The sequence below is a fragment of the Myotis yumanensis genome, unplaced genomic scaffold (genome assembly GCF_028538775.1).
Source record: "Myotis yumanensis isolate MYYU_CA2020_CCGP unplaced genomic scaffold, mMyoYum1.0.hap1 SCAF_1, whole genome shotgun sequence".
NCBI classification, from domain to species: Eukaryota; Metazoa; Chordata; class Mammalia; order Chiroptera; family Vespertilionidae; genus Myotis; species Myotis yumanensis.
Genome location: NW_027223752.1, coordinates 948,038 through 970,456, shown reverse-complemented (window position 1 = coordinate 970,456; position 22,419 = coordinate 948,038). Strand labels below are relative to the sequence as shown.

The window sequence follows — 22,419 nt, the reverse complement described above, 5'->3', positions numbered from 1 at the left end:
GCGAGTCTGTGTCCTGAGTGATCGGAGCCGCCACAGGGACGCGCGGTGGTCCCGACAGTGAGGCAAGGCCTGGCCCATATTCTCAAAATAGGGTTTAATCAAGCTTCATATACAAATTGTTGTACAATTGTTCTAATAAAGTGAAACAGTGAATGAAAAGTACAAAACACACAGCTGGCTCCTCCCCTGTAGTGAAGTATCAAAGGCTTGCATAGCCCGCGTTAGTGCCATAGTGCCATTAGTGCCATCTGCAGCCCGGCTCCGGCAGGCCCGGATCACCCCGGAGACAATCCATGAAGACGAGGGTCCAGAACCTCCTGGTAAGCCTGGACTCGTACAAACATGGCAAAGGTTATGCTACAAACAGTTCAGCGGTCGTGTAGCTGGGTCTCCACCCACTTAGGCATCACCAGGAGAACGCAGGCTCTGGAGCCGGAAGCAGTTGGAGCGTTAGTAAACGTGTACGTGTCGCACGAGGTAAGCGCACACTACTGTTCCTCCAGAGCCTCATGTTGCCTTCCCATCGCGCTTGGGGTCGGGCGAGGCAGCGAGAGGCTCCGCGCTCCAGCCCGTGCAGTTACTGGTCCCGAGATTCGTGGAGGAGCTTGGCGGCCTGCATGGCAACAGAAACAGAACTGTGCTGGTCCTGCCCGGCTGGACCTGGGGGGCGGCCTCGCCCTGGGGAAGCTGGGCCCCTCTCCTGCCTGCCCCTGTGCCGACCACCACGGCCCGTACCTTGTGCATGGCTGCCAGCCACGCTGTCGCCTGCCTCCTGCTGCCGTGTGCATCCTCCCCTGCAGTCAGCTTCAGCTGGGCCACGCCCTCCGCCCCTGGGGTCGAGTACTGCAGGGACATGCCCGTGGCCCGCGCGGCGCCCCCTGGGGGAGGGAGGCAGCAGGCTCAGACGCCACTCCCTACCCTGGTGCAGGTCTAGGAGGTGGCAGGGGCCTGTGCTCAGCTGTCACCCCTGCCTGCACCAGGGCAGAGGCCAGGCGGTCAGTGCTGCCCACCTGAGGACCAGGTTCACGGCCGGGGGAGCTGTGCAGGGCTTCGCACCAGGGAGGCACCAGCCCAGGGGCCCATCTACCGACACTCGAGCTCCCGCCGCGATGCCACTCGGGGGACGGGGCGTGGGGATGGTGCCCTCCTCTGGGGCCAGCTGCTCCCTGGGATGACTCCCGCCAAACCTCCCAGGACCAGCCACTCGGGATGAGGGCCCTTCAGTGCCCGGCAGCAAGGACGGCTATATGGACAGCAGGCCCCTGGTGAGTCACCTACACTTTACCTGGCGGCTGCAGGAGGCCACCCATTGGGCAGCGCTCTCCTCTGGGAGCCCCTCCCTGCCTCCAGCCCTCTCTGCGCCAGGCCGGTGGGGGGAGCCCCGGTTGAGAGGCCCGAAGGCCTCCTATGACCTGTCAGGAGCTCACGCCTGCGCTCCTGTCTGTCAGTCTGGTGGCTCCACCCACCTCCTGACTGTAAGGAGTTTCACTGGCACAGCCAGGGACATGGGCCATCTCCTCGGCTACTTTCAACAGTCCCTCCGGCTGACAAACCTGAATAGTTACTACCCTGGCCTCAGGCTCCAAGGAGGCGGCAGAGGCCCCCTGGGCTGATCTGACCCAGCTTCTCCAGACCCTGCCCTTTGCCCCAGCGTGGATCTGACTGCCCACTGGCAAGACAGCCTGTGAACAGGTGGTGACACTGCCCGCTCTGCCCCATCGGGACAGGCAAGCCCGGGGGCCGCAAGGAGGCCCTTGGAGGAGCACAGTGCGCCTGCTGTGATGGTCAGGAAGGTGCCAGAAGGGCCACCCATGCCCTGCTCCCCGACACCCTGCACCCCACCTGCTCAGGGACAGCAGTTCCAACAAGAGGTTGGGAAACAGGGGTGACACTCCCCTGGGGTGAGGAAACAGCAAATCCCTGTCTTCCCCAGGACATTCCCATTGGTGCTTAGATGCCAACCCTCTTTCAAACTGGCCGAAAAGGAGTGAATGAGCATTTCTCAGAGGCCCTGTGCGACCCCCCACCTCCCGCAGCAGAGGCGGGGCACGGCCCACAGCATGCTGGGAGCGAGGCTGACCTTCGGAGGCGGGCGGGCTCCCCAGGAGGCTGGTGTAAGTGTGCGTGTCTTTGTCTAGGCAGAAAGGTGGGCAGGCAGGAGAGAAGAGCAGCCAAGAGCCATCAGAAAACAGAAAGCAAGATGGATTAAGTCGGTGGGTTCCAGCGGGAAGACAGCCCCGGGGCCCAGGAGTTCAGTGGGAAAGATCCCGGCGGCCAGGACCTCGGGAAGTTCGTGCAGGAAAGCGGAGGCCTTGTGCTCGCAGACACACTCCAGCCCCTGGGATCTGGGTGCCGCCAGCCGCCCGTGGCCTGCAGCCTTGGCCGGAGCGCTATGGGGGAGCTCCTGAGTAAACACGCTCAGGCGCCCCTCCTCCTGTACACACTACCCCCCCTCCCCCATTCGCCTGGCGAGTTCCCAGAGCCACGAAGCAGCACCAGCCCACAGAGAGGGCAGGCACCTCCAGGACCTGCCCAGAGGGAGCCCCGACCTCGGTGCCGTTGCGTCCCTGCCGCCCGGCTGGCCCCGGCCTCCGTTCCATGAGGGCAGGCGCATGTACCTCCAGCGGGGAAGCCTTCCGTGAGGACCTGCACGGCCAAGATGTGTGTGACCTCGATCTCGTGGTGGCTGGCCCCGTCCAGCAGCAGGTACCTGTCAAACGGAGGGCGTCCCGGTCACCGGGGCTCGCGGGCAGCTGCCAGTGCCCGAGGGCTCTGCCTCTTACCTCTGGTTGCTGGAAAGACGACAAACCATCGTTTCTGATTTCTCGGAGTTTCCAAAACTTACGAGGAAGGTGGCTCCTTGAGGCACAAAAACAAGTGTAAGAACACAGGCAGCTCTGAGTCACCCTGTCAGCCCGACCTCCTCCCTGGCCTCAGGCCCCAAGGAGGCAGCAGAGGGCCCTGGGCTGACCCGGCTTCTCCAGACCTCGCCCTTTGCCCCAGGGCGGATCTGACTGCCCTGCCCCAGACAGCCAGGTGACAGGTGGTAACGCTGCCCAACTCTGCCTCATGGGGCAGGAGAGCCCGGAGGCTGCAGGAGGCCCCTGGAAGGGCACAGTGCGCCCGCTGTGGGCACGGAGGAAGGGAGCGGGCGGGCAAGACAAGAGGAGAAGGAGCAAGACAAGCGGGCGCTGCTGGAGCCCTCGCTGGTCAGGACGGTGCTGGCTCTGCGTTAGGCTCCGCTGGCCGTGGAAGCGCCAATCACCACGTCCTTCACAGAAGGCCCAGCCCAGGGCCCTGGCCTCCACACACTGCAGGAGCCACCAGGCCAGGGCCGCAGGGCCTGCCGGAGAGCTGGCCAGGGCGAGAACCAGGTGCGCTGGGGTGGAGGGGTGTGGGGAGGCAGACCCTTAGTCCTCCTGCGTCACCATCCCCCCTCCCCCGAAATGGCCAGGCGAAGGTCCAGCAGGCTGCTGGCCCTGTGGTCTGGGGGCCCGGTCCTAACACCCGTGTAAGAACGGCGCTGCCCGGGAGCGTGGCCCCACGAGAGCATACCAGCTAGTGGCCCAAGCCCCCCAAAGGGAGACAGCGGTTCAGGCACTTCTGCAACTACAGAACAGCCAGCTCCCACCCGCCTCTGCAGCGATCCTGGAGATCGCCCCCCCCCTTCAGGCACCACCCCCTCCGCAGGCACCACGCCCTCCACAGGCACCGCCCCCTCTACAGGCACCGCCCCCCGCGGGCACCGCCCCCTCCGCAGGCACCACGCCCTCCACAGGCACCGCCCCCTCTGCAGGCACCCCGCCCTCCACAGGCACCGCCCCCACAGGCACCGCCCCTTCTGCAGGCACCACCCACTCCGCCGGCACCGCCCCCTCTGCAGGCACCGCCCCCACAGGCACCGCCCCCACAGGCACCGCCCCTCGCGGGCACCACCCCCTCCGCAGGCACCACGCCCTCCGCAGGCACCGCCCCCCGCGGGCACCGCCCCTTCTGCAGGCACCACCCACTCCGCCGGCACCGCCCCCTCTGCAGGCACCGCCCCCACAGGCACCGCCCCCTCCGCAGGCACCGCGCCTCCCCACCCCCCGCAGGCACCGCCAGGACCACCCTTGCGAGGCCACGTACCGCTGAGCAGCACGCGGAGCTGCTTGTCGAAGAACTCAGCCTCCTTGCGTGACACGAGCGCGCAGGCCGCGCACTGGCGCACGGGGTCCACGAAGCACATGCGCGGCAGCGCCACCTTCTGGCCGCAGCACTTGTCGCAGAAGCACTTTCCGCAGCGGCGGCAGTGGTGCTGGGGGCGAGGGGGCGGGCAGTGACCGGACCGCACGGCCCCACCGGGCCCACGGCGCTGCGCCCCACTGGCTCCGAGCAGGGCACCCCCAGGGAGAGTGGATGTCCGGGACCCCTCCCGCCCACGGCCTCAGCTCACCTTCCTGGTGAGAAAGTCAAACTTGGCGTCACACTGCATGCACCGCGGGCACTAGGAGAGAGGGGAGGTCAGAGCCATCCGGGGACCCAGCCCTGCTCTCAGCATCCGGGAGGCAGAGAGGCGGGGCTCCCGGAGGGGGCGGCGGCCCCAGCCCGGGCAGGGACTGCGGAAGGTCAGCTGTCGGACCCGCAGCCCCCCGCAGCCCGGCACCAGAGGCCAAGCCTGAGCTTTGCAAGACCCCGTGACCATCCTGTTTCCTCTTTGCTTTTTTAAAATCCCACCCGGGGACATGTCCTCTTGGTTTTAGAGCGAGGAAGGGAGAGAGCGAAATATCGGTCGGTTGCCTCCTGTATGCCCTTGACCAGGGGCTGACCCCGCAACCTTTCTGGTGTCCCGGACACCCGCAGGCCCTCCTTCCTCTGGGCTACTTCCTGGGCGTGGCCACGGCCTGGCCCCGCCCCCCGCCCCGGCTTCCATACAGGGTCCCCACAACCTCTGCTCACGTCCTGCTCGGGCCTCTGCTCAGGGCCCCTCTCTCCCGGGACCACACCCCCAGCCACAGGCCTCACGGGCTCTAACCAGCGAGGCCGACAGACCCGAAAGGCGCAGGCGCGGGAGCGGGTCCCACCGAGTGTGAGGGCTCGGGGGAGCCGCGTCCTCCCAGGCCCGCTGGCAAGGGCTGCCCCGCCGGTCGGTCACTGCAGGGCACACGTGTCTGGGCAAGTCCAAAGACCAATCTCTGAACTTAAGGCCACAACTACAATTTACAAGCTGCTCCCTTAAAAACCAAAGTGAATCCCTAGCTGGTTGCTCAGTGGTTAGAGCGTTGGCCCATGGACTGGAGGGTCCCGGGTTCGAGTCCAGTCAAGGGCATGTAGCTGTGGCAGGCTCGATCCTGGCCCTGGTCAGGGCGTGTGGGAGAGGCAACCAATCAATGTGCCTCTCTCGCTTTGATGTCTCTCTCTCTCTCTCCACCCCCCCCCCCCCCCACTCTCTCTGAAAAGAATGAATGGAAAAAATACCTGGGGGTGAGGATTAACAAAAAAGCTAAAAAACAAAGTGATCAGAAGTATTTTATTCCTCTAAATAACCAATGCGGTTATTCAGAAAATCGACAGACCTTAAGCCAGGTAATTTCCCGTTGATCGTGTAGGAGGAAAAAATGTTTTGAAATTATCAACAGAGCAGTTTAATATGAAAAGAGAACGAAAGAAGGAAATGAAGCAACGGGTGGCGATCCGAGAGGAAAAGGACGAACACGGTGTCCGATGGCAGCACAGGGAGGGAGGGAGGGAGCGCCGCCCACAGCTCCGAGAGCTGCTACCTGGGTGGACAGGGAAAGCACTCGAGTCTAGGGACCGGCTGCGACCCCCCCTCCCCGGCTGTGACCCCCCCTCCCCGGCTGCGACCGCCCCTCCCCGGCTGTGACCCCCCCCTCCCCGGCTGCGACCCCCCCCTCCCCGGCTGCCCCCCTCCCCGGCTGCAACCCCCCCTCCCCGGCTGCGACCCCCCCCTCCCCGGCTGTGACCCCCCCTCCCCGGCTGTGACCCTCCCTCCCCACCGAGCGCTGCTAGAGTCTGAGATCAAGCTGTTCACGCTCACCGCTGGGGGCCAGGCTGAGGGCCACCGCACAGTCAGGGGCTGACCCACCAAAGGGCCTGAGAAACCTGGGGCGCAGGGGGTGCAGGTGGAGGTGTGCTCACGGGGACACACACCTGCGCACACACAGACCCATCTGCGGCCGGACCCTGGCTGGACTGACGCCATAGACAGACAGACAGACACCTGGGGGGGGGGGGGGAGCGGGGGGCCAGCAGGGCCTCTGATTCCCGGAAGCAGGGTCAGGAGCCTTCGAACCCTGCGCTCCCTCCAAGGCCTCTGGGTGCGGGCGGGAGGGAGGAAGCCGGGGAAGGGGTGGCGTCTGGGGGTCCCCTGGGCGCCACCAGCAGCTCCACCTCCCCCGCCCTCCCCGTGAGGCCCAGGACCAGGCCCACGCAGGTGAGTGGACCGCGGGCAGGGAAAGCCCCGGAAAGGCCCCGCACGGGCCTCGGGGGGGGAGGCCCCTCCTGCCACATTCTACCTAAACCCTGGCCGACCTCCGTCCGCCCAGGACCCTTCCCGCAGGCGCGCCTCCAGGAGGGAGCCCGTCCCCAGCCCTGACCAGGCAGAGCGCTGCCCGGCGTGTTCAGCGGGCACGCCCAGCGCAGGGAGGACACAGCCTGGGGACACCCCTCCTTCCCGGCGGCCCGCCCCCCTGCCCGCGTGGGCAGGAACCTGGTGCGGGCGGGCGCCACGGAGCGGAGCTCTGCCACCGGCTTCTCGGAATTTCGCCAGAGCCTCAGAGGCCCGCGGGCTCCGGGCTCCGGGCTCCGGGCTCCGGGCTCCGGGCTGCAGGCACGCCCGCCCCGCCGCGCCCCACCCGCGGCTGCATTCCACAGCGCCGGCTGCAGCGGGACAGGCAGCGGGACAGCCACGGGCTGGAGGGGCGAGGGAGTGAGGGACCGGCGAGCAGCCTGGGCTGGGACCCGCGGAGCTGGGACCCGCCACGCGCTGTCGGAACTGCCTCCGGGGAACCAGGGGCCCCGACCCCGAACCCCCGACCCGCACAGCCGAGCAGCAGGGGCTCCGCGGGGTCAGTGCGAACGGGTGTGGAGAGGCTCCTCGGGGCGAGAGCGGGGAACGCGGGCCCGAGCCGCCAGGGGGCGCGGGTGACGCCCGACGGTTCCTGCCCAGGGCGGGCCGCCCCGTCGGAAGGGACAGTCGCTCGCTGGCCTTCCGCCAGGTCACTCTGCCGTTGGCTTCCTGACGGCGGGCAGCTCAGCCTCTTTCCTTTCATTGTCCTTTCACGGCGGGACCCGGAGGGGGGAGCGGGGAGGGAGGTGCCTCCCGGCGGGCAGAGCGCAGACAAGAAAGGCACAACAGGGCGCGGGGACCGCACTCCCCACCATCGCCCCCACCAGCACCCCCACCATCGCCCCCACCCGCTCCCCCACCATCGCCCCCACCCGCTCCCCCACCCGCTCTCCCACCAGCTCCCCCACCAGCGCCCCATCATCTCCCCACCAGCGCCCCACCAGCTCCCCCACCATCGCCCCCACCAGCTCCCCCACCATCGCCCCCACCAGCTCTCCCACCCGCTCCCCCACCAACTCCCCCACCAACGCCCCATCATCTCCCCACCACCGCCCCACCAGCTCCCCCACCAGCTCCCACCGACCCCTGTGCTGGCCTCTCAACTCCCAACACTGCGCTGCCACCCACACCCCCCACACCAGGGCCCGCGGCACAACAAGGGGGTGTCCTCCTCCAGTGGCGCTGCCCCCCTCACTCGGCTGCTTTGAAACCCTCGACTTCACTCCCCCGGGAGAGGGAGGCACCCACGCGGAGGGTGGGGCTGGGGTCCCCCACGGCCACAGGCGGACACACTCAGACACGCAGAGCCTGGCCGGAGGGAAGGGGCGCTCCGCGGTGAGGAGCCTGGCCGAGGGGCGCACGGGGCGCCGTGTGGGGGGGCGCTGGGTGTCCTGCCGTTCACAGCCGGCGCCCCCGGCGCATCTCACTTCCGTCCGGGCACCGGGTCTTGGGGGCGACCTGACGCGCAGGGGTGCGAGGCCCCGCCGGCCCCGTCGCTCAGGTTGAAGGCTGATGCGGGGCCCACCCCTGACCGACGCCCAGCGGCCTTCACCGGGCCCCGCCCTCACCTCCCCGCCACCCACCCCGCTCCGGGCAGGTGCCGCTCCCCCCGCGTCCCCGCCGCGGGCCACACGCCGGCGCCCCAGGGACGGCCCCGCCGGCCACTCAACCACGTCGTGGGACTCACATGCCCTCCGGGTGGGCCAAGCCCGGGAGGGGGTCCGTGCCAGGGACACAGGCTCGGGCGGGTAGGATGGGGGGCTCCGGGCGCCCCGAGAGCGGGAACCTGGGAAAAGGCAGATGCCCAAGGCCCGGAGCCTGGGACCCCCCGGGGGCGCAGAGCAGGTGCCAGAGGGCGGCCGCGCGGGGACCCGGAGGGCGGCAGGGGCCAGCGGAGGGCAGCGGAGGGCCGAGAGCGGGTCGGGCTGGGGAGGCCTCGGGGAGCGGGGCGGGTCCGGGCCCGCTTGGGGGGTGGGGACGGGGATCCTGGGCGCGGACAGGGGTCCAGGGCGCGGACCGGGGTCCAGGGCGCGGACGCGGGTTTCCGGGGTGCGGAGGGGGATCCTGGATGCGGACGCGGGTTTTCGGGGCGTGGACGCGGGTCCGGGGCGCCGACGGGAGGCGGGCGGGCGGCCGACCTACCTCCTTGTCCGGGACCCACTGCGGCTCCTCCAGGCCGAACGGGCTGCCGAAGGCGCGGTGCTCGGGCACCATGCGCAGGCCGCTGGGCGAGCGCACCAACTTCTTGGCGTCGCAGCGGGCGGCCACCTCGGAGGACATGACGCCGCCGCGCGAGCCCACCGCCCTCACACGGCCCTCGGTCGCCCCGACCAAAGCCCCGCCCCATCCGTGCCGCTGACAGCGCCGGCGCCCAATCGGCACGCTCGGCCCGGAGCCCGGACCAATCGGAGCTCTGGCTCCGCCCCATCGCTGCGCTCTCCAATCTGCGCAAGGCACCTCCCCTGCCACCCTGCGGTCAGTCACCAATCGGCAGTGAGGGCCAGCCCAGGCACGCCCCGCCCCTCTCTGGGCTATTGAGACTTTGGATTGGTCAATTAGCCTGTGACGTAACGCTGCTTCCTCTCTGATTGGCGTATCCCTCGCGGGGCGCCTGGCGCTCATTGGAAGAGGAGGCTGCGAGGGGCGGGCCGGCACGAATGGTGGATCGCGCGCGCGAGGTGGGAGCTGCTGTCCTGCTGGGCCGGGGCGCCCGGGTGGAGGCCAGGCGGCGGCGGAGGGGCAGTCGGGGCACAGGTCCTGGCGGTGGGAGGCGACCCGGGGCCGGTGCGCGGGGAGAAGGCTGATGCTGGGGCTGCCACCCGCAGGGTCTGGAGGAGGCGGCGCAGCCCAGCCCCTGTCCAGGACTCGTGGGGTGAGAGGTGATCCCGGACCGCGTGAAGTGGGGGTGCTTTAGAGGTAGAGACGGCGTGGGGTCAAGGGTGGTGGGTGGACAACCACGGCGAGGGGGTGCACAGTGGGGAGAACAGGTGCGCGGTGGGGAGGCGGGGCCATCGGGAGGGCCCTGTGGACGCCCGGGTCAGGGGTCACGGGGGATGGGGAGCGCTCAAGGCTGTGGGACTGAGAAGAGAAGGGGTTCCCAGAGGAGGAAGAGGCCCAGGGGCCCCAGCGTGGGGGAGGGGTGGCCACCGCGGACCCTGAGAGCCCTCGCTGGGCGGGTGGGACGATGCCCAGTCTCGAGTGGGCTGCCCCGACGGGGCTGGGCCCCTAAGCAGGTCGGCCTCGGGGTGCCTAGGTTTGCAGAGCGGGCAGAGGACAGTGCCCGTTGGGTTAGCAGGAGGCCATGTAGGCTGGGGTCCGGCTACTACTGGTCCAGGGCTGAGGGCACGCAGCCTGGAGCCCAGGCCCAGGGCAGCCACTTGCTGACTGTGTGGCCCCAGCTCGTCGCTTCGCCACCGCGTGTCCGCTTCCTGGTGGGCAGCAGGGAGTGGGCAGCAGCGCTGCTGCAGGTGTGCGCGAGGGTCCTTCGCGTCAGAGGCTTAGAACAGTCCCTGGAGCAGCAGACAAGTTACTGTAATGCTAGTGTTGAAAGAAGGTCTTTAGGCTCCTTCCTTTAGTTCTGTATCACAAGTCAAGTTCAGGCCCTTGAATCCTGAGTCCTGCTGCCCAAGGCAGGAGGCCCGCCTGCAGCTCTGAGCTCTCCACCCAGCGTGGGGTGTTGGTGCGGGGACCCAGGCCTGCGCCCTGAATGTCTCCTGTTTGATCCTCAGCTACACGTTGCTTTTCCTGTAGCTCCTTCGTGCTCGCTCAGCGAGTATCGTGTTAACTGGTCCCCTAAGTGGCTGAACTCAGGTGCCCCAGGAAGCTGCCCCGTCTGTCGCGCCTGGGGGCGCTCCTGTGCAGATCCTGTGCCCGGGGCTAGCTGTCCAGTGTCTGGTACTGTAGGTGCCTGTCAGTGGGCACAGCCTCCGGGGGCCTGGTAGGAATCGGAGTTTTGTATTCAGGCCCCTCCTGGAGGCCGCAGCCTCTACCAGCTTCCCTGGCCCTGTCCGCACCGGCCCAGGTGCTCTCAGCCAGTGCCTCCCTCACCGGGCCACTCCTCCCTGCGGCGCAGCCCCCAGCCTGGCCTGTCGCTGTGCCCTCCGCCCAGGGCTGCCCAGGGACGTACCCGAGGCCGGGGAAGAGCCGGCATGTTCTCCGGAGGTGAAAGTTGAAAGCAAACGGTGTTGTGTCCAGGTGCTCTTGGTCCTGGAGGCGGTGCTTGGGGTGGTCACTCTTCCCGCCTGTCCTTGTCCTCGGGCTCCAGGATTCTGAAGATGGTCTCCCTGCCCAGCCAGGTGAGGACACCGCACGTCCTTGGCGGTCCTCAGAAATCTAACCGCACCAGCTTCAGGCTCATCAGAATCCCCATCGCAGCTGGTACAGGCCCTGCGTGCAGCGACCGCCCTCCAGCGGTGGAGCCACCCCCTGCTCCGATCTGCAGTCCTCAGGGCGGCCAGGAAGAGGGGGCACCTCTGTGTGTTTACTGTCAGCCCTGCCCAGACAGCCCACCCCGGAGCCCCCTGCGCCAGGCAGAACGTGGGACCCGCCTGCTGGCCTGAACCCCGGGGGCCTGGAGCCCGGTGCCACCTGGAGCCCAGCCCTCAGCTGCCTCCCAGGGGTCAGAGCCAACCGCACAGCCGTGCTGGGCCCGAACTCACCCAGCCCGTCCTGGGCATGAGGACCCGCCCCAGCACCAGACCTGTGTCTCCCTGACCGGATGTGGGAGTGTGGAGAACAGCCCATGTCCCCGTGGGCGTGGCACCCTAGACTGTGGCCGTCCCCTCAGCCAGTGCGTGGGCCTCCTGGTGGACAGCGACGCTGGCCCTGGCCCCGGTGGTGTCCCGCGCCCGGCTGCTTTTGGAGGCCGTGAGGAGACAGTGGCTTGAGGGTGACCCTGGCTGAGTGGCAGCCAGCGGGCTGGGCTCCTGTCCCTGTGCGGCTAGTGCTCAGGCCCTGGGAGGCCTGGCCAGGGCACAGCGCCCTGTTCTCCGCTGAGACAGCCTGGTGGTCCCGCAGGCTCCACACCCACCCTGCCCCGACATCCTGCAAGATCCCAAACACTTTCCCGCTCTCTCCAGGTTCCCCATGGAAATGCGTTCAAGGGAAATTAAGGCGGAGGATACAAAAGACACTTCACTTGAGTGAGCCCAGTGCGCGTGGGTCTGCGCGTGGTCCTCGCCCGGGGAGGTGGGGCGGAGCCAGGACAGCGGGTGCTCTGGTGACAGGAAATCGGGGGTTTCTTCCGTGCCAGGGTTTCCGTTACCAGATGGCGGCTCCGACAGGTGTGGCCGTAGCCTTGCCCTGTGGGGTCCCTGCCGAGTGCTGTCTCCAACCCGGGGGCTGGCTGACCTGCGGCGAAGGGCCGCTGGGCGGTCTGACGGACGCCAGCGCATAGGATCCGTGTCCCTGGGAAGTCGTTCGTCTTTGTGGTCAGCGCCCTGAAGAAATGGATTTGGATCAGTTGGACCTGAATCCCAGAATTATCGCTGCAGCGAAGAAAGGTAGGCTTCCTGACGTGCGTGTACAGTGTATGCACTGCGGACACGTCTGCGGACTTTCTGTGAAGCAGGCACCACGGCCCGAGTCCCTCCCAGCCGCCCGGGTCCTGCATGGATGCTGGGATGCGTAGGCGGGCTTTTCCGTTGTGGGACTGAAAGCCTTTTTTAGAAGTTTGTTTTCATCCAAGTAGTTCATGCACGTTGTCTAAGCAGTGACGCAGCTGCCCGCCTTGGGGAGCCTGCCTGTAACCCGGGTTCCGAATGCCGGGCGCATCTCTGCCTGTGCCTGTGGCGGCCGCTTCGCAGAGCTCCTGGCGCCCTCGGCCCCCGGTTGGAACACACTGGGCCATGCCCGCCCGGGTGTGAATGGGGTATAGCGGCCTTCGCGGGACTGGGGGTGGGGGTGACCGTCTCATTTCCCCCAGCGTTAGTAGTTGGTAGTAGTTGCCTCCTTTTCCCACGCCCTGCATTCCTCGGAATCTCCCACCTTCCTGGGCGCCCAGCCCCGCCCCTGCTGGCTGGCAGGAAGGACAGGCAAGAGGCCCTGCATCCCCAACCCCCACCTCCCACCCTTCTGGCTTGGCTGCTGCAGCTGAGGGGGTCGCCCCAGGCCCTTCCTTCCTTGTCCTGTGTCCTCACTCGGCCCAGGGATGCCACTGCTGGGGAGCAGATGGGTCTGGCCCCTACCCGCAGGGCACCCCCCACCCCGAATTGGAGACGGCGCCCTGAGTCCCTGCTGCCTTGCTGTCGTCTGACCTTGTCCTGTGGCTTATTCTGTATAATTTCAGCCAAACTGAAATCCACGCAGGAGGTTTTGCACTTTTCTGGACCAGACCTGCAGCGGCTGACTGGCCTCTCGGGCCCCGACGTGCAGCACCTGCTGAGGAACGTCTGCTCGCACCTGCGGGGGGGCAGCCTCTGCACAGGTGGGCAGGGCAGGTGGGCAGCGCAGGTGGGCAGCACAGGTGTGCTCTGCCAAGGCCCTGGGCCTCCTCCCCGGCTGCCGCTCAGCTCCAGGCTGGGCCACGGGCAGGGACTCGGTGAGAAGTGACCGCAGGGCGTGGGCAGCGCTGGGATCAGATGCCTGGGGGCCATGGGGCAATGGGGCCTTTGCCCTGTGGGTCGCTCCGCGGGTCAGTGCTTGGGCCAGAGGGGAAGGGGCGCGGCCGAGGGGCTGTGGGAGGGGCCCTCTGGCGCCTGCCCCCTCCTGACGCGGCATTCCCCCCAGCCCTGGACCTGCACCGGCAGAAGGGGCGCTTCCCCGAGCAGCACCAGCGCCTGAGCCTGGGCTGCCCGGTGCTGGACGGGCTGCTCCGCGGCGGCCTGCCCCTGGGCGGCATCACCGAGCTGGCCGGCCGCAGCTCGGTGGGGAAGACCCAGCTGGCGCTGCAGCTCTGCCTGGCCGTGCAGCTCCCGCGGCGGCTGGGAGGCCTGGAGGCGGGTGAGTGCCGCCCTGTGGTGGAGGGGCGGGGGCAGGTGCCCTTGCTCTGCGGCCCGCTCTGTTGTTGGCCGCTGCCCATCGCGGTTGGGAGCAGGGCCCGGCTCCTGCAGTTGTTTCTCTTCATTGGCTGTGCGATGCCTCTGGGAAGAGTGGCCAGCCCTGCCCCACGGGGACCCAGAGGTCCGGGCAGCAGGAAGTCCCCTGGCGGTGGTCACACCCCAATCTGCAGGCCCACGGGCGCCGTGGCTCCACAGGGGCCGTGTACGTGTGCACGGAGGACGCGTTCCCTGACAGGCGCCTGCAGCAACTCATCGCGCAGCAGCGGCGTCTGCGGACAGATGCTCCAGGCGACGTGGTGGAGAAGATACACTTTGGCGACCACATCTTCATCGAGCACGTGGCCGACGTGGTGAGTGTCTGCCGGCCCCCCGGCCCTGGTCTGAGGGGAAGGCACCAGGCTGGACCAGCCCCTCGATCGCCAACCGCCTGGCCACGCTGCAGACTTGCCGGGGGCGGGAAGACAGTGTGGTGACCGGGTCATGGTTTGGCGGAGGGGCTGGGGCGGAGGGGCTGGGGCGGAGGGGCTCTCCAGCAGCCTGGCTTCCTGCTGTAAGAATTGTTACAAAGAACTTCACGTCAGGAATCAGGCATATAAACTTTTAATTTTAAAAAAAATTTACAATAAAATACATTATCACACACAGTGAGGGGAAGGGATGGGCAAAGCATGGCCGTGGCTCTGCATCGCCGAGCAGGGTGGCGGTTAGTGTGACTGCGCCGGGCACAGGACAGGGACAGGAGGTCCGTGCCGCCGGCTCCCAGCTCCAGGGCCCTCCAGCCGCGGAGACGGTGCGGGTGTCACAGGGCAGCTCTGCCTCACCAGCAGCGTGCCTGGCCCTTGGCGGTCTCGGCGGTGCGCTCACTGCAAGAGAAGCTGCGGGTCAGGGATGGCTCTGAACCAGCTGTGGGGGAGCAGGCCCTCACCCTCTGGCCGGGTGTCTGCCTGGAGGCCTTCCGGGTGCCCTGGCCCCGCCCTCCCCGGGCCGGTGCTGCCACAGGACTCGGGACTCACGTTAGTGCTGCCATCCTCGACCCCGCTGCCGCCGCTGTCATTCTCCGGGGGCGCCCTGCAGACAAGCACAGAGGCCAGGCCGCAGTCAGGGCAAGGACCACCCACGGCTCTGAAGAGTCTGAGGGGGGCGGGGCTTGGCCGCCCAGCACTGGGCCTGAGTCCCGCTGGCAGGCAAAGTGACCCAAGGGGCAGCCTGAGGACACCTTGCCCTGCCCCGGAGCCCAGCCAACTTGGCCCCCGCCCACCAGGCTGGCTGCTGGGAGCACACGACCTGCAAGGTGGGCAGGATCAGCTCAGGGCACTGGCAGCCCCATCCTGGGTGTGGCCCAGGGTCCCCTCGTCCCAGGCAGGGCTGGGTGAGGAGACCCAACCCGGGCCTGCTGCCCCCTCCACCTCTGCCAGGCTCAGGGCCACCCCGGCCCGAGTGACAGGGCACGGTCCCGGCAGCCTCAGCAGGACCAGCTGCCTCGGGGACGGGCCAGGGCCCGGTGGTCAGCACCAGGTGCAAGGCCAGTGAGGGAGGGTCACAGTGGTGGCCCTGAGTGGGAAGCAGGACAGAGAGGTGAGGGGCCTCAGCACCAGGTGGGGGACGGGCGTTGACAGCCCCCCCACCCCCGCCCGTTCCAGGACGCGCTGCTGGAGTGTGTGCAGAGGAAGGTGCCCCTGCTGCTGTCGCGGGGGATGGCGCGCCTGGTGGTCATCGACTCGGTGGCAGCCCCGTTCCGCTGCGAGTTCGACGGGCCGGCCTCGGTGCGCAGGGCCCGGGCTCTGCAGGCGCTGGGGGCCGCGCTGCGCAGACTGAGCTGCACCTACCGGAGCCCCGTGCTCTGTGTCAACCAGGTGGGCCCCCCCTCTGCCCTCCCTCCTTCCACGAGGCGGTGCTCTGCCACTGACCCTCACCCACCTCCCAGGTGACGGAGGCCGTGGAGGAACAGGACACAGCGCCCAGGTGAGTGGCGGTGGGCAGGGGCACAGGGCTGTGGGCAGGGCCATGAGCAGGGGCACGGGGCTGTGGGTGGGGCCATGGGTGGGGGGGGGGGGGGCATGGCCACCTGGTTCTGTGAGTGACCCTGGCCCGTCTCTGCCTCAGAGCCCCGGGGGAGCGCCTGGCTCCGGCCCTCGGCATCACCTGGTCCAACCAGCTGCTCATGAGGCTGGTGGCCGACCGGCAGCGCCCGGAGGAAGCCCCGCGAGGCTGCCCTGGCCGCACCCTGAGGGTGGTCTTCGCCCCCCACCTGCCTCCCTCCTCCTGCTCCTACACAGTCAGCGCCGAGGGCGTGCGAGGGACGCTGGGACCCAGTCCTGCTGACCAGGAAAACCGCCTCCTCGGCCTCCCAGGGGCACCGGCTCCAGGTCAGCCCTCCTGAGGTCAGCTCGGGCCCCTGGGGCAGTGCCTTCCTCGCCCAGGAGCACGACCCACTGCCGGGCCACGAGGAGCAGCGCCCGCCGCCGCAGGCTGCCCCATTCCCAAGCGGGGGTTTGGGGAGGGTCTTTTACTTTAGTGTTGTCTCTGCCACCAGCCCCTGCTGGGTCGGCCCATCTGCCAGGAAAACCCGTTCCAGGCACAGGAGACTCCCTTAGAGGCAGGCTCTGCCCGTCCCGGGTGCTGGCAGGCCAGACAGGACCACATAGGCCCAGCTCCTCGTCGTAGCCGGGGCCTTGCTTCCCATGAAAGCGCCCCCTCTTCCCCCCCCCCCCCACCCCCGCCCCCGTCAGCACAGGTCCTGCCCCTCTGGGTGCAAGTCTGACCAGCTGGTGGTGGGACGCGGGGCCCAGGGGGCTGTGGCTGCCCAGTCCAAGGGCATGGCCTCCATCAGGGCAGAGCCGAGTGTGCCTCTACCTCGTCCGCTCCCTGCCCAGGCGCCTCAGGTGCTGCCTGGCGTGTGAGTGGGCACAGCGATGCCCTGGGACCTGTCCCTGTGACTCGCTCTTGGCCAGACAGGTTCTGAGTGAGTGACCCTCACTCCCGCTCCCCAGCCCCCTGCCCTGGAGGCGGCGCCTGTACCTCCTGAGAAAGGGGGCACCGAACAGCCGGGGACCTGCCACCCCCCCCCCCCCCCCCCCCCCGCCCCAGCATCCCGACCCCAGCCACTGCCGGCTCTGGGGGGCGAGGGAGCGGCCACCCTGGGATGGGACCGCGCTGTTTGGGCACGTTCCTGTGGCAGCATGGCCCACTGTGAATGTCATCACGTTCCCTGCGTGTCCCGTGCCCCGTGAGGCGGGCGGGTGTGGAAGGGAAGGCGCCCACAGGGCTGGCGCCCGCATGAGAAGACCTTTCCACAGAGGTGCAGGGCTGCACAGCGGAAGCGAGGCTTTATTTTTATAATGAAATACAAACAATTGCAAACGGTGTTCTAGTCAAGTCACAACAGAAACAGCTACAGCCCCAGAACGAATGTGTCCCGCGACCCAGCACTTGACCCTGGGGTGACCTGCCCCCCTCCCCTACCCCCTGGCCAGGGTTGCCCACCCAGCACAGACCGACCAGGAGCCGACAGTCCCTAAGGAGCGCCTGCCTGCCCCCTGGGCCTCGGCACCCCCGCATCCTCAGACCTGCACCCCACTCCCTCGAGGTCAGCCCCACGCTGGGGACCACAGTCTCCCTGGGGTGGGGCTCCCTTGGGACAGGGTGGTCTGCACGTGACCTGCTGCCAAGTGTGCATATGAGCGTGTCCCAAGGCAGCCCGCACCGTGCGGCCCAAGAACATGCTACACGGCGAGACGGGTCCTGCCTGATGCCTGACGTGCAGGTCCTTAGCGTTCGCACTTCCCCATGAGCACTGAGTCCCAGTCACATGACATCCAGGGGCTTTTTAACTCCAGGACAGAACTGCCTGCACCCCTCCCCCTTGTGAAGGCCGCAGGGTCAGGAGGCCTGCTCCCCACGCCCTCCGCCTCTGGTTCAGATGCTTGTGGGGTGGGGCCTCCGTGTGTGCCTGCAGGACTCGGGCAGGAGCCATGGGGAATGGGCTGGCCCCCCAGGAACACACAGGGCCGCCTGGCACACGGCTGGCTCTGAGAAGGGGAAGACGCGGATAGCAGGCCTGAAGGAGGTGCCGACGCGCGTGGGCCCTGAGCATGGAGCCGTCACAAGGGCCTCAGTCTGTCCTCTCACCCCTAACCCTCCACCACCTGCGAAGGCACCACAACCCAAGGGGGCCGGGCCGGGCGGGGAGCGGTCAGGCTCAGGAAAGGGTCCTGGCAGATGGGCCGCAGCAACAGGAGTCCCGGTCCATTCTCCTGGGAGCTGCTCCGAGGGACCTGTCACCAGGGGCCCTGGGTCCCAGGGGCTGTGCTACTCGTGGGAGAAGCCGGCCACATGGAGTGAAGGGGACGGCACCTGGCGATGCTGCCTCGCATGGAGCCGTGGCCGCAGGGCCAGAGCCCTGCTCCTCTCCAGGTTTCTCGGCCCACGGCGTGTGCGTGTAGAAAGGGACCTGACCCATCAGCACCTGCAAACCGAAATGGAGCCAAAAAGCAGGGTGGCCCAGGGAGGCGGCTGCCGGGGACATGCCGGTCGTGGGTAGGGCAGGCGCCCAGGAACTAGGAGGCTGGCCGGCCCGCAGGGAGCAAGGCGCACTGTCACCAACACACAGCCTGTAACCGCGGGGACTGGAAGGAACTGAGAGTCAGCCTCCCTGTGACCCCCGTGCCGCTGCCTCCAGCCCACGTCCCACTCGGCCGACGACGCCAGAACCAGGCAGCCCAGAGCCAGCCCAGCGCTGTTCATGTGGAAAAGGCCACTGGGCGCCCCTGTGCCCCGCACTAACATACATGGTCCTCAGGCGGACGGACGCCCGGTGGGTCGGACCTGGCTGAAGGGAGCGCTGGCCCCGGCGTGGACGTGCGCCCAGGTGTCCTCACCTGGAACCCCTACCGGTCATCTGGTTAGCACTTTCTTCACCTACTGGCTGAGCTCAGAGTCCTGTGAGGAACAGTGCCTGAGGGTTGATCTGAAAATGTTCCTGTCAAAACCCACCATTACGGGACCAAAAAGAAGAGCTTTTTAAACAGAAAACATGGGAGCCTGGTGTGTGGCCAGGGCTCCGAAGGGTGGGCAGGGTGGGAGCTGAGTACGTGGCCCCTGCCCGGGAGCTGGGACCTGGCACCTGAGGGACCGTGCCCGCTGGCCCCACTTGCTCCAGGCGTTACAGGTCATTAGATGCTTATTCTCCAAAGATGGACTTGAAGGTTCCAGACGCTCCGTTTACAGCCCACTAAGTACCGCATCAACAAGTCTGAATTTAAACCAGCTCGGGCCGTGCAAAGTGCGTGTCCGTGAGAAGCAGCGAGTCCGCGGGGACGCGCTGCTGGCCGCACTGCAGCCTGGCCCGCCAGGCCGGTCTCACGGTTGTGCTCCGGCAGCGCTTGGTCACCAGGACTGCAGACCACGGAACAGAGTTCGGACAAGCCTCCGTGGGTGGCGGGTCACCACCTCGCGAAGGAAGCGAGCAGCCTCCCTGCTGGGCAGCGTGGGCAGGGCCTGGCGGGCGGGCTCGGCTTATCTAGCTCGGCTCCGGCCCGGCCCGCAGTGCGCCAGGTCAGTGTGGCTGGCACTCAGAGCTCTCGCATCTGCTAGACAATTATTTCGTTCCTGCATGAAAAACAAATGGGAAAATTACACTCAACCAGCACCGCACGGCGCCGGCCCAGCGGCCTCAGCTCAAACTCCACGTCACGCGAGGCCTGGTGCTCCCGAGCAGGTGCCACCACCAGACGCGGGGGAGAGGCGTGTCCACTGCGGGCCCTGCACCCTGCCCCGCCCGGAGCGTCCAGCAGAGGCCTTTCCCTTCCAGGGAGAGCAGCCCGGACAGCCCCAGGTGCTGCAGGGACCGGGAAAGCCGGCGACGCACCCAGGGAGCGGTGCGGCCGGGTCCAAGGTTCTGAGAGGAGCCCGGCTGCCCGGCACCTGACAGACAAGGCGGGCCCAGGGCCCAGGCCTGGCCGCACCCACAGTCGCTAGACATTTACAAAAATGAGAAAAAGCCTTGTTGACAGAGAACAGGGTGCCAAGAGTTTTCAACGTGAAGGTGACAGGCTCACAGGTTCAATGCCAGGACAGCGTGTCCGTTCCTCACACCAGTAACAGCTGAACTGGACCATTAGCCATGCAGGCTAAAGTCACACAAGTGAACAGGCCACGTGCAGACATCACTCCATCAGAATGTTTCATTTCAATCAGGCCGACCAGACCATTTCTCAAGGCCACTGATTAATGTACCGAGAATGCTGACGACGTGACATTCCCATAACCCGGCCCAGTCAATGCTCAGGAGACGTCACGTGGCGCCTGCCTGTCTGTCTGTCTGTCGCCCAGCTCGCGAGGCCCTGCGGCCGCCCGCCACCTGGTCTGGGAGTCAGGGCAGGGGGCGGGGCTCCTTACTTGGAAATGGTCTTCAGCTGCCTTGTCACCCACGTTTAGGACATTCAGAGAGCGGGCTCGCTTCATGCTGCAACCAGGACAGTGGACATGCAAGGACAAACGTCACACACGGTCAGCCAGGAGCAAGAACCAGCAAGCCACCCTCAAGGCCTGGGCCCCTCACTGGGACAGGGATGCCCACCCAACCTCATCACAAACCTCCCAGATCTCACTGTGTTTACTGCTCAGAAAAAGTAGTTTCTCTGGTTTCTTCAGCAAAAACAGTTGTCTTACAATACCACACATCACCTCCCGTGTCGCTGTAGTTACACATCATCACACGTCACCTCGTGTCGCTGTAGTTACACGACAACAACACACGTCAACTCTTGTCGCTGTACTTACACGACACCACCAGCACATGTAGTTACACATCATCACACGTCACCTCCCGTGTCGCTGTAGTTACACATCATCACACGTCACCTTATGTCGCTGTAGTTACACATCATCACACGTCACCTTATGTCGCTGTAGTTACACATCATCACACGTCACCTCATGTCGCTGTAGTTACACATCATCACGTCACCTCGTGTCGCTGTAGTTACACGTTTTAAGACCTGCTCCCGCTGCAGCCGAGGTGCTCCCAGCAGCTGGCCAACTCCCCATGGGGGTCCCCAGGCCCCCAGCTGGGTCTCAGGAAGGAACCACGGTGACTCACTGAGACTCATCACTCTACGGAGCATGTTCAAGAGACACACTCGAAACCCACTGTTGAGAGCACGTGAGTAATACTCTGTACTCTGTGCTTTTTATAGTAAAAACTATTCTTTTCATTAGTAAAATAAGCTTTAATGCTATTTCTCTGCCTATAAATCAAAATGTGTAACAAATTTCATGACTTTACGTTTAAAGGAAGCGACTCACATATAATTTTCTCCCCTCGACACCTTAAACTACTTGATAAAACACCCAAGTCGCCTACAACCTGAACCAAATCACAGACAAGAGTGGAGTCACTGTAACCGCTTGCCACTTCACAGATGCCATCCACCAGAAAGTCACTGAACGAGGGGTCATACTGTGTCTGCAACAGGGCCTGCCATTCGGAGCCTGAACTCCCTGCAACACAAACGTGAAGGCTGAGGGCGCGGCTGCCGCTGAAGCGCGTGCCTGCAGGGTGGGCGCAGCCAGGCCGAAGGGACTCAGGAGCAGCCCGAGGCCCAGGCACGGCCGCGGCCACACGCCACGCGCACAGCCCGGCCCTCCGCAGGCACCAAGTTCTCGCTGGATAAACTGCACCAGAAGCAAAGGCCTCACTTGCCCCCGAGTAAAACTCCCAAAACGTCCGGCCAGGACCGAGGGCGCCGATGACCCACACGGCCCTGCTAGGTCCCGCGTGCATGTTTTCTACTCGGAACGACTCAGAAAGGATAACATCAAACTGAGCCACAAGTGAGCCGTGGCATCTTCAATCGTTCTGTTACTTAACTGGCCAATTAACTGCCGTTTTCTTTTCTTTTTTTTTCTTTTTTTTTTAATATTTTATTGATTTTTTACAGAGAGGAAGGGAGAGAGATAGTTAGAAACATCGATGAGAGAGAAACATTGATCAGCTGCCTCCTGCACATCTCCTACTGGGGATGTGCCCGCAACCCAGGTACATGCCCTTGACCGGAATCGAACCCGGGACCTTTCAGTCCGCAGGCCGACGCTCTATCCACTGAGCCAAACCGGTTTCGGCAAACTGCCGTTTTCTAAGAAAGCTACACCACCTTTATCCTCAAGCTCCTGTTCCTTCAAGACACGGAAAGAACATGACTCCTGCTCGGTTCTGCCCGACCGAGGAGGGCACCGCCGATCCGTCTGACCGTGTGCTCAGACCTTGGGCAGCACAGAGCTCACAGGCCACGCCCGGCCGCACACCTGCTCCTGCAGCTGGGGCAGCGGTTCTGCAAACCTGGTCCGACCAGCTGCACATGACCACGGGGGAACCTGGGACCTTGCTGGGGGCGGGGGGCGGGCGGGCACGCTGTATCGGAAACTCGGGACTGCGCGTTACTAACGCCCAGGAGACGCTGACACATGCTCAAGTTTGGAAACCACTGGGCCAGTTACTACCATCGCCCTTACCTGGAAAGATTATGTATGATTTTATGGGATAAAGTTTTTTTGTAAAAAAAATGTATTATTTTAGAGAGTGAGGAAGGGAGAGAGAGAAACATTGATTTTGTTGTCCCAATTAGTGACGCATTGGTAACTTGTTTTTTGTTGTTGTTTTTTAATATATTTTGATTTTTTTACAGAGAGGAAGAGAGAGGGTTAGTTAGAAACTTCGATGAGAAACATCGATCAGCTGCCTCCTGCACACTCCCCACTGGGGATGTGCCCGCAACCAAGGTACATGCCCTTGACCGGAATCGAACCTGGGACCTTTGAGTCCGCAGGTCGACGCTCTATCCACTGAGCCAAACC

At 65.8% G+C, this 22,419-nt stretch overlaps 3 protein-coding genes across 12 annotated transcripts in view; 1 reads left to right on the top strand and 2 right to left on the bottom strand.

Annotated features, from left to right (window-relative positions):
• Window positions 1–79: 79 nt before the first annotated feature.
• ZFYVE21 (zinc finger FYVE-type containing 21) lies at window positions 80–8,893 on the bottom strand. 3 transcript variants are annotated; one of them, XM_070412162.1, is made up of 8 exons: window positions 8,711–8,893; window positions 4,436–4,486; window positions 4,129–4,297; window positions 2,784–2,859; window positions 2,619–2,710; window positions 2,081–2,134; window positions 736–878; window positions 80–613 (listed from the first exon to the last, which is right to left on the bottom strand). In XM_070412162.1, exons 1-8 carry the CDS (start codon window positions 8,846–8,848, stop codon window positions 578–580), a joined length of 759 nt encoding a protein of 252 aa, XP_070268263.1. In that variant the 5' UTR covers window positions 8,849–8,893; the 3' UTR covers window positions 80–577. The 3 variants fall into 3 exon arrangements, with proteins under 3 accessions (XP_070268263.1, XP_070268271.1, XP_070268253.1); XM_070412170.1 differs by lacking the exon at window positions 2,081–2,134; XM_070412152.1 differs by lacking the exons at window positions 80–613; window positions 736–878; window positions 2,081–2,134; window positions 2,619–2,710 and having other exon boundaries at window positions 2,811–3,379.
• Window positions 8,894–10,148: 1,255 nt separating this feature from the next.
• On the top strand, window positions 10,149–16,926 carry XRCC3 (X-ray repair cross complementing 3). The gene is made up of 8 exons (XM_070412303.1): window positions 10,149–10,863; window positions 11,647–12,069; window positions 12,855–12,992; window positions 13,295–13,507; window positions 13,762–13,916; window positions 15,207–15,419; window positions 15,491–15,528; window positions 15,670–16,926. Exons 2-8 carry the CDS (start codon window positions 12,015–12,017, stop codon window positions 15,944–15,946), a joined length of 1,089 nt encoding a protein of 362 aa, XP_070268404.1. The 5' UTR covers window positions 10,149–10,863; window positions 11,647–12,014; the 3' UTR covers window positions 15,947–16,926.
• KLC1 (kinesin light chain 1) overlaps window positions 14,151–22,419 on the bottom strand; it is a 49,155-nt gene continuing 40,886 nt past the window's right edge. For 4 of the 8 annotated variants that reach the window (XM_070411940.1, XM_070411957.1, XM_070411981.1 and 1 more), the window contains 2 exons: window positions 14,580–14,634; window positions 14,151–14,429 (listed from right to left, as the gene is read on the bottom strand). In XM_070411940.1, coding sequence (XP_070268041.1) covers window positions 14,427–14,429; window positions 14,580–14,634 — 58 coding nt within the window. In that variant the 3' untranslated portion in view covers window positions 14,151–14,426. Of the gene's footprint in view, window positions 14,430–14,579; window positions 14,635–18,443; window positions 19,174–19,962; window positions 20,030–22,419 lie in introns of all 8 variants that reach the window. The other 4 variants (XR_011471157.1, XR_011471159.1, XR_011471158.1 and 1 more) reach the window with 2 other exon arrangements.

What these genes read in the sequence shown, in the direction of transcription:
- XRCC3 (XM_070412303.1), top strand. Translation starts at nt 12,015, where the DNA reads ATGGATTTGGATCAGTTGGACCTGAATCCCAGAATTATCGCTGCAGCG. An exon ending in TATCGCTGCAGCGAAGAAAG is followed by an intron (nt 12,070 to 12,854) that starts GTAGGCTTCCTG and finishes GTATAATTTCAG; the next exon opens with CCAAACTGAAATCCACGCAG. An exon ending in CCGTGCTCTGTGTCAACCAG is followed by an intron (nt 15,420 to 15,490) that starts GTGGGCCCCCCC and finishes CCCACCTCCCAG; the next exon opens with GTGACGGAGGCCGTGGAGGA.
- ZFYVE21 (XM_070412152.1), bottom strand. Translation starts at nt 8,848, where the DNA reads ATGTCCTCCGAGGTGGCCGCCCGCTGCGACGCCAAGAAGTTGGTGCGC. An exon ending in AGTGGGTCCCGGACAAGGAG is followed by an intron (nt 4,487 to 8,710) that starts GTAGGTCGGCCG and finishes CCTCTCTCCTAG; the next exon opens with TGCCCGCGGTGCATGCAGTG. An exon ending in TTGACTTTCTCACCAGGAAG is followed by an intron (nt 4,298 to 4,435) that starts GTGAGCTGAGGC and finishes CCTCGCCCCCAG; the next exon opens with CACCACTGCCGCCGCTGCGG.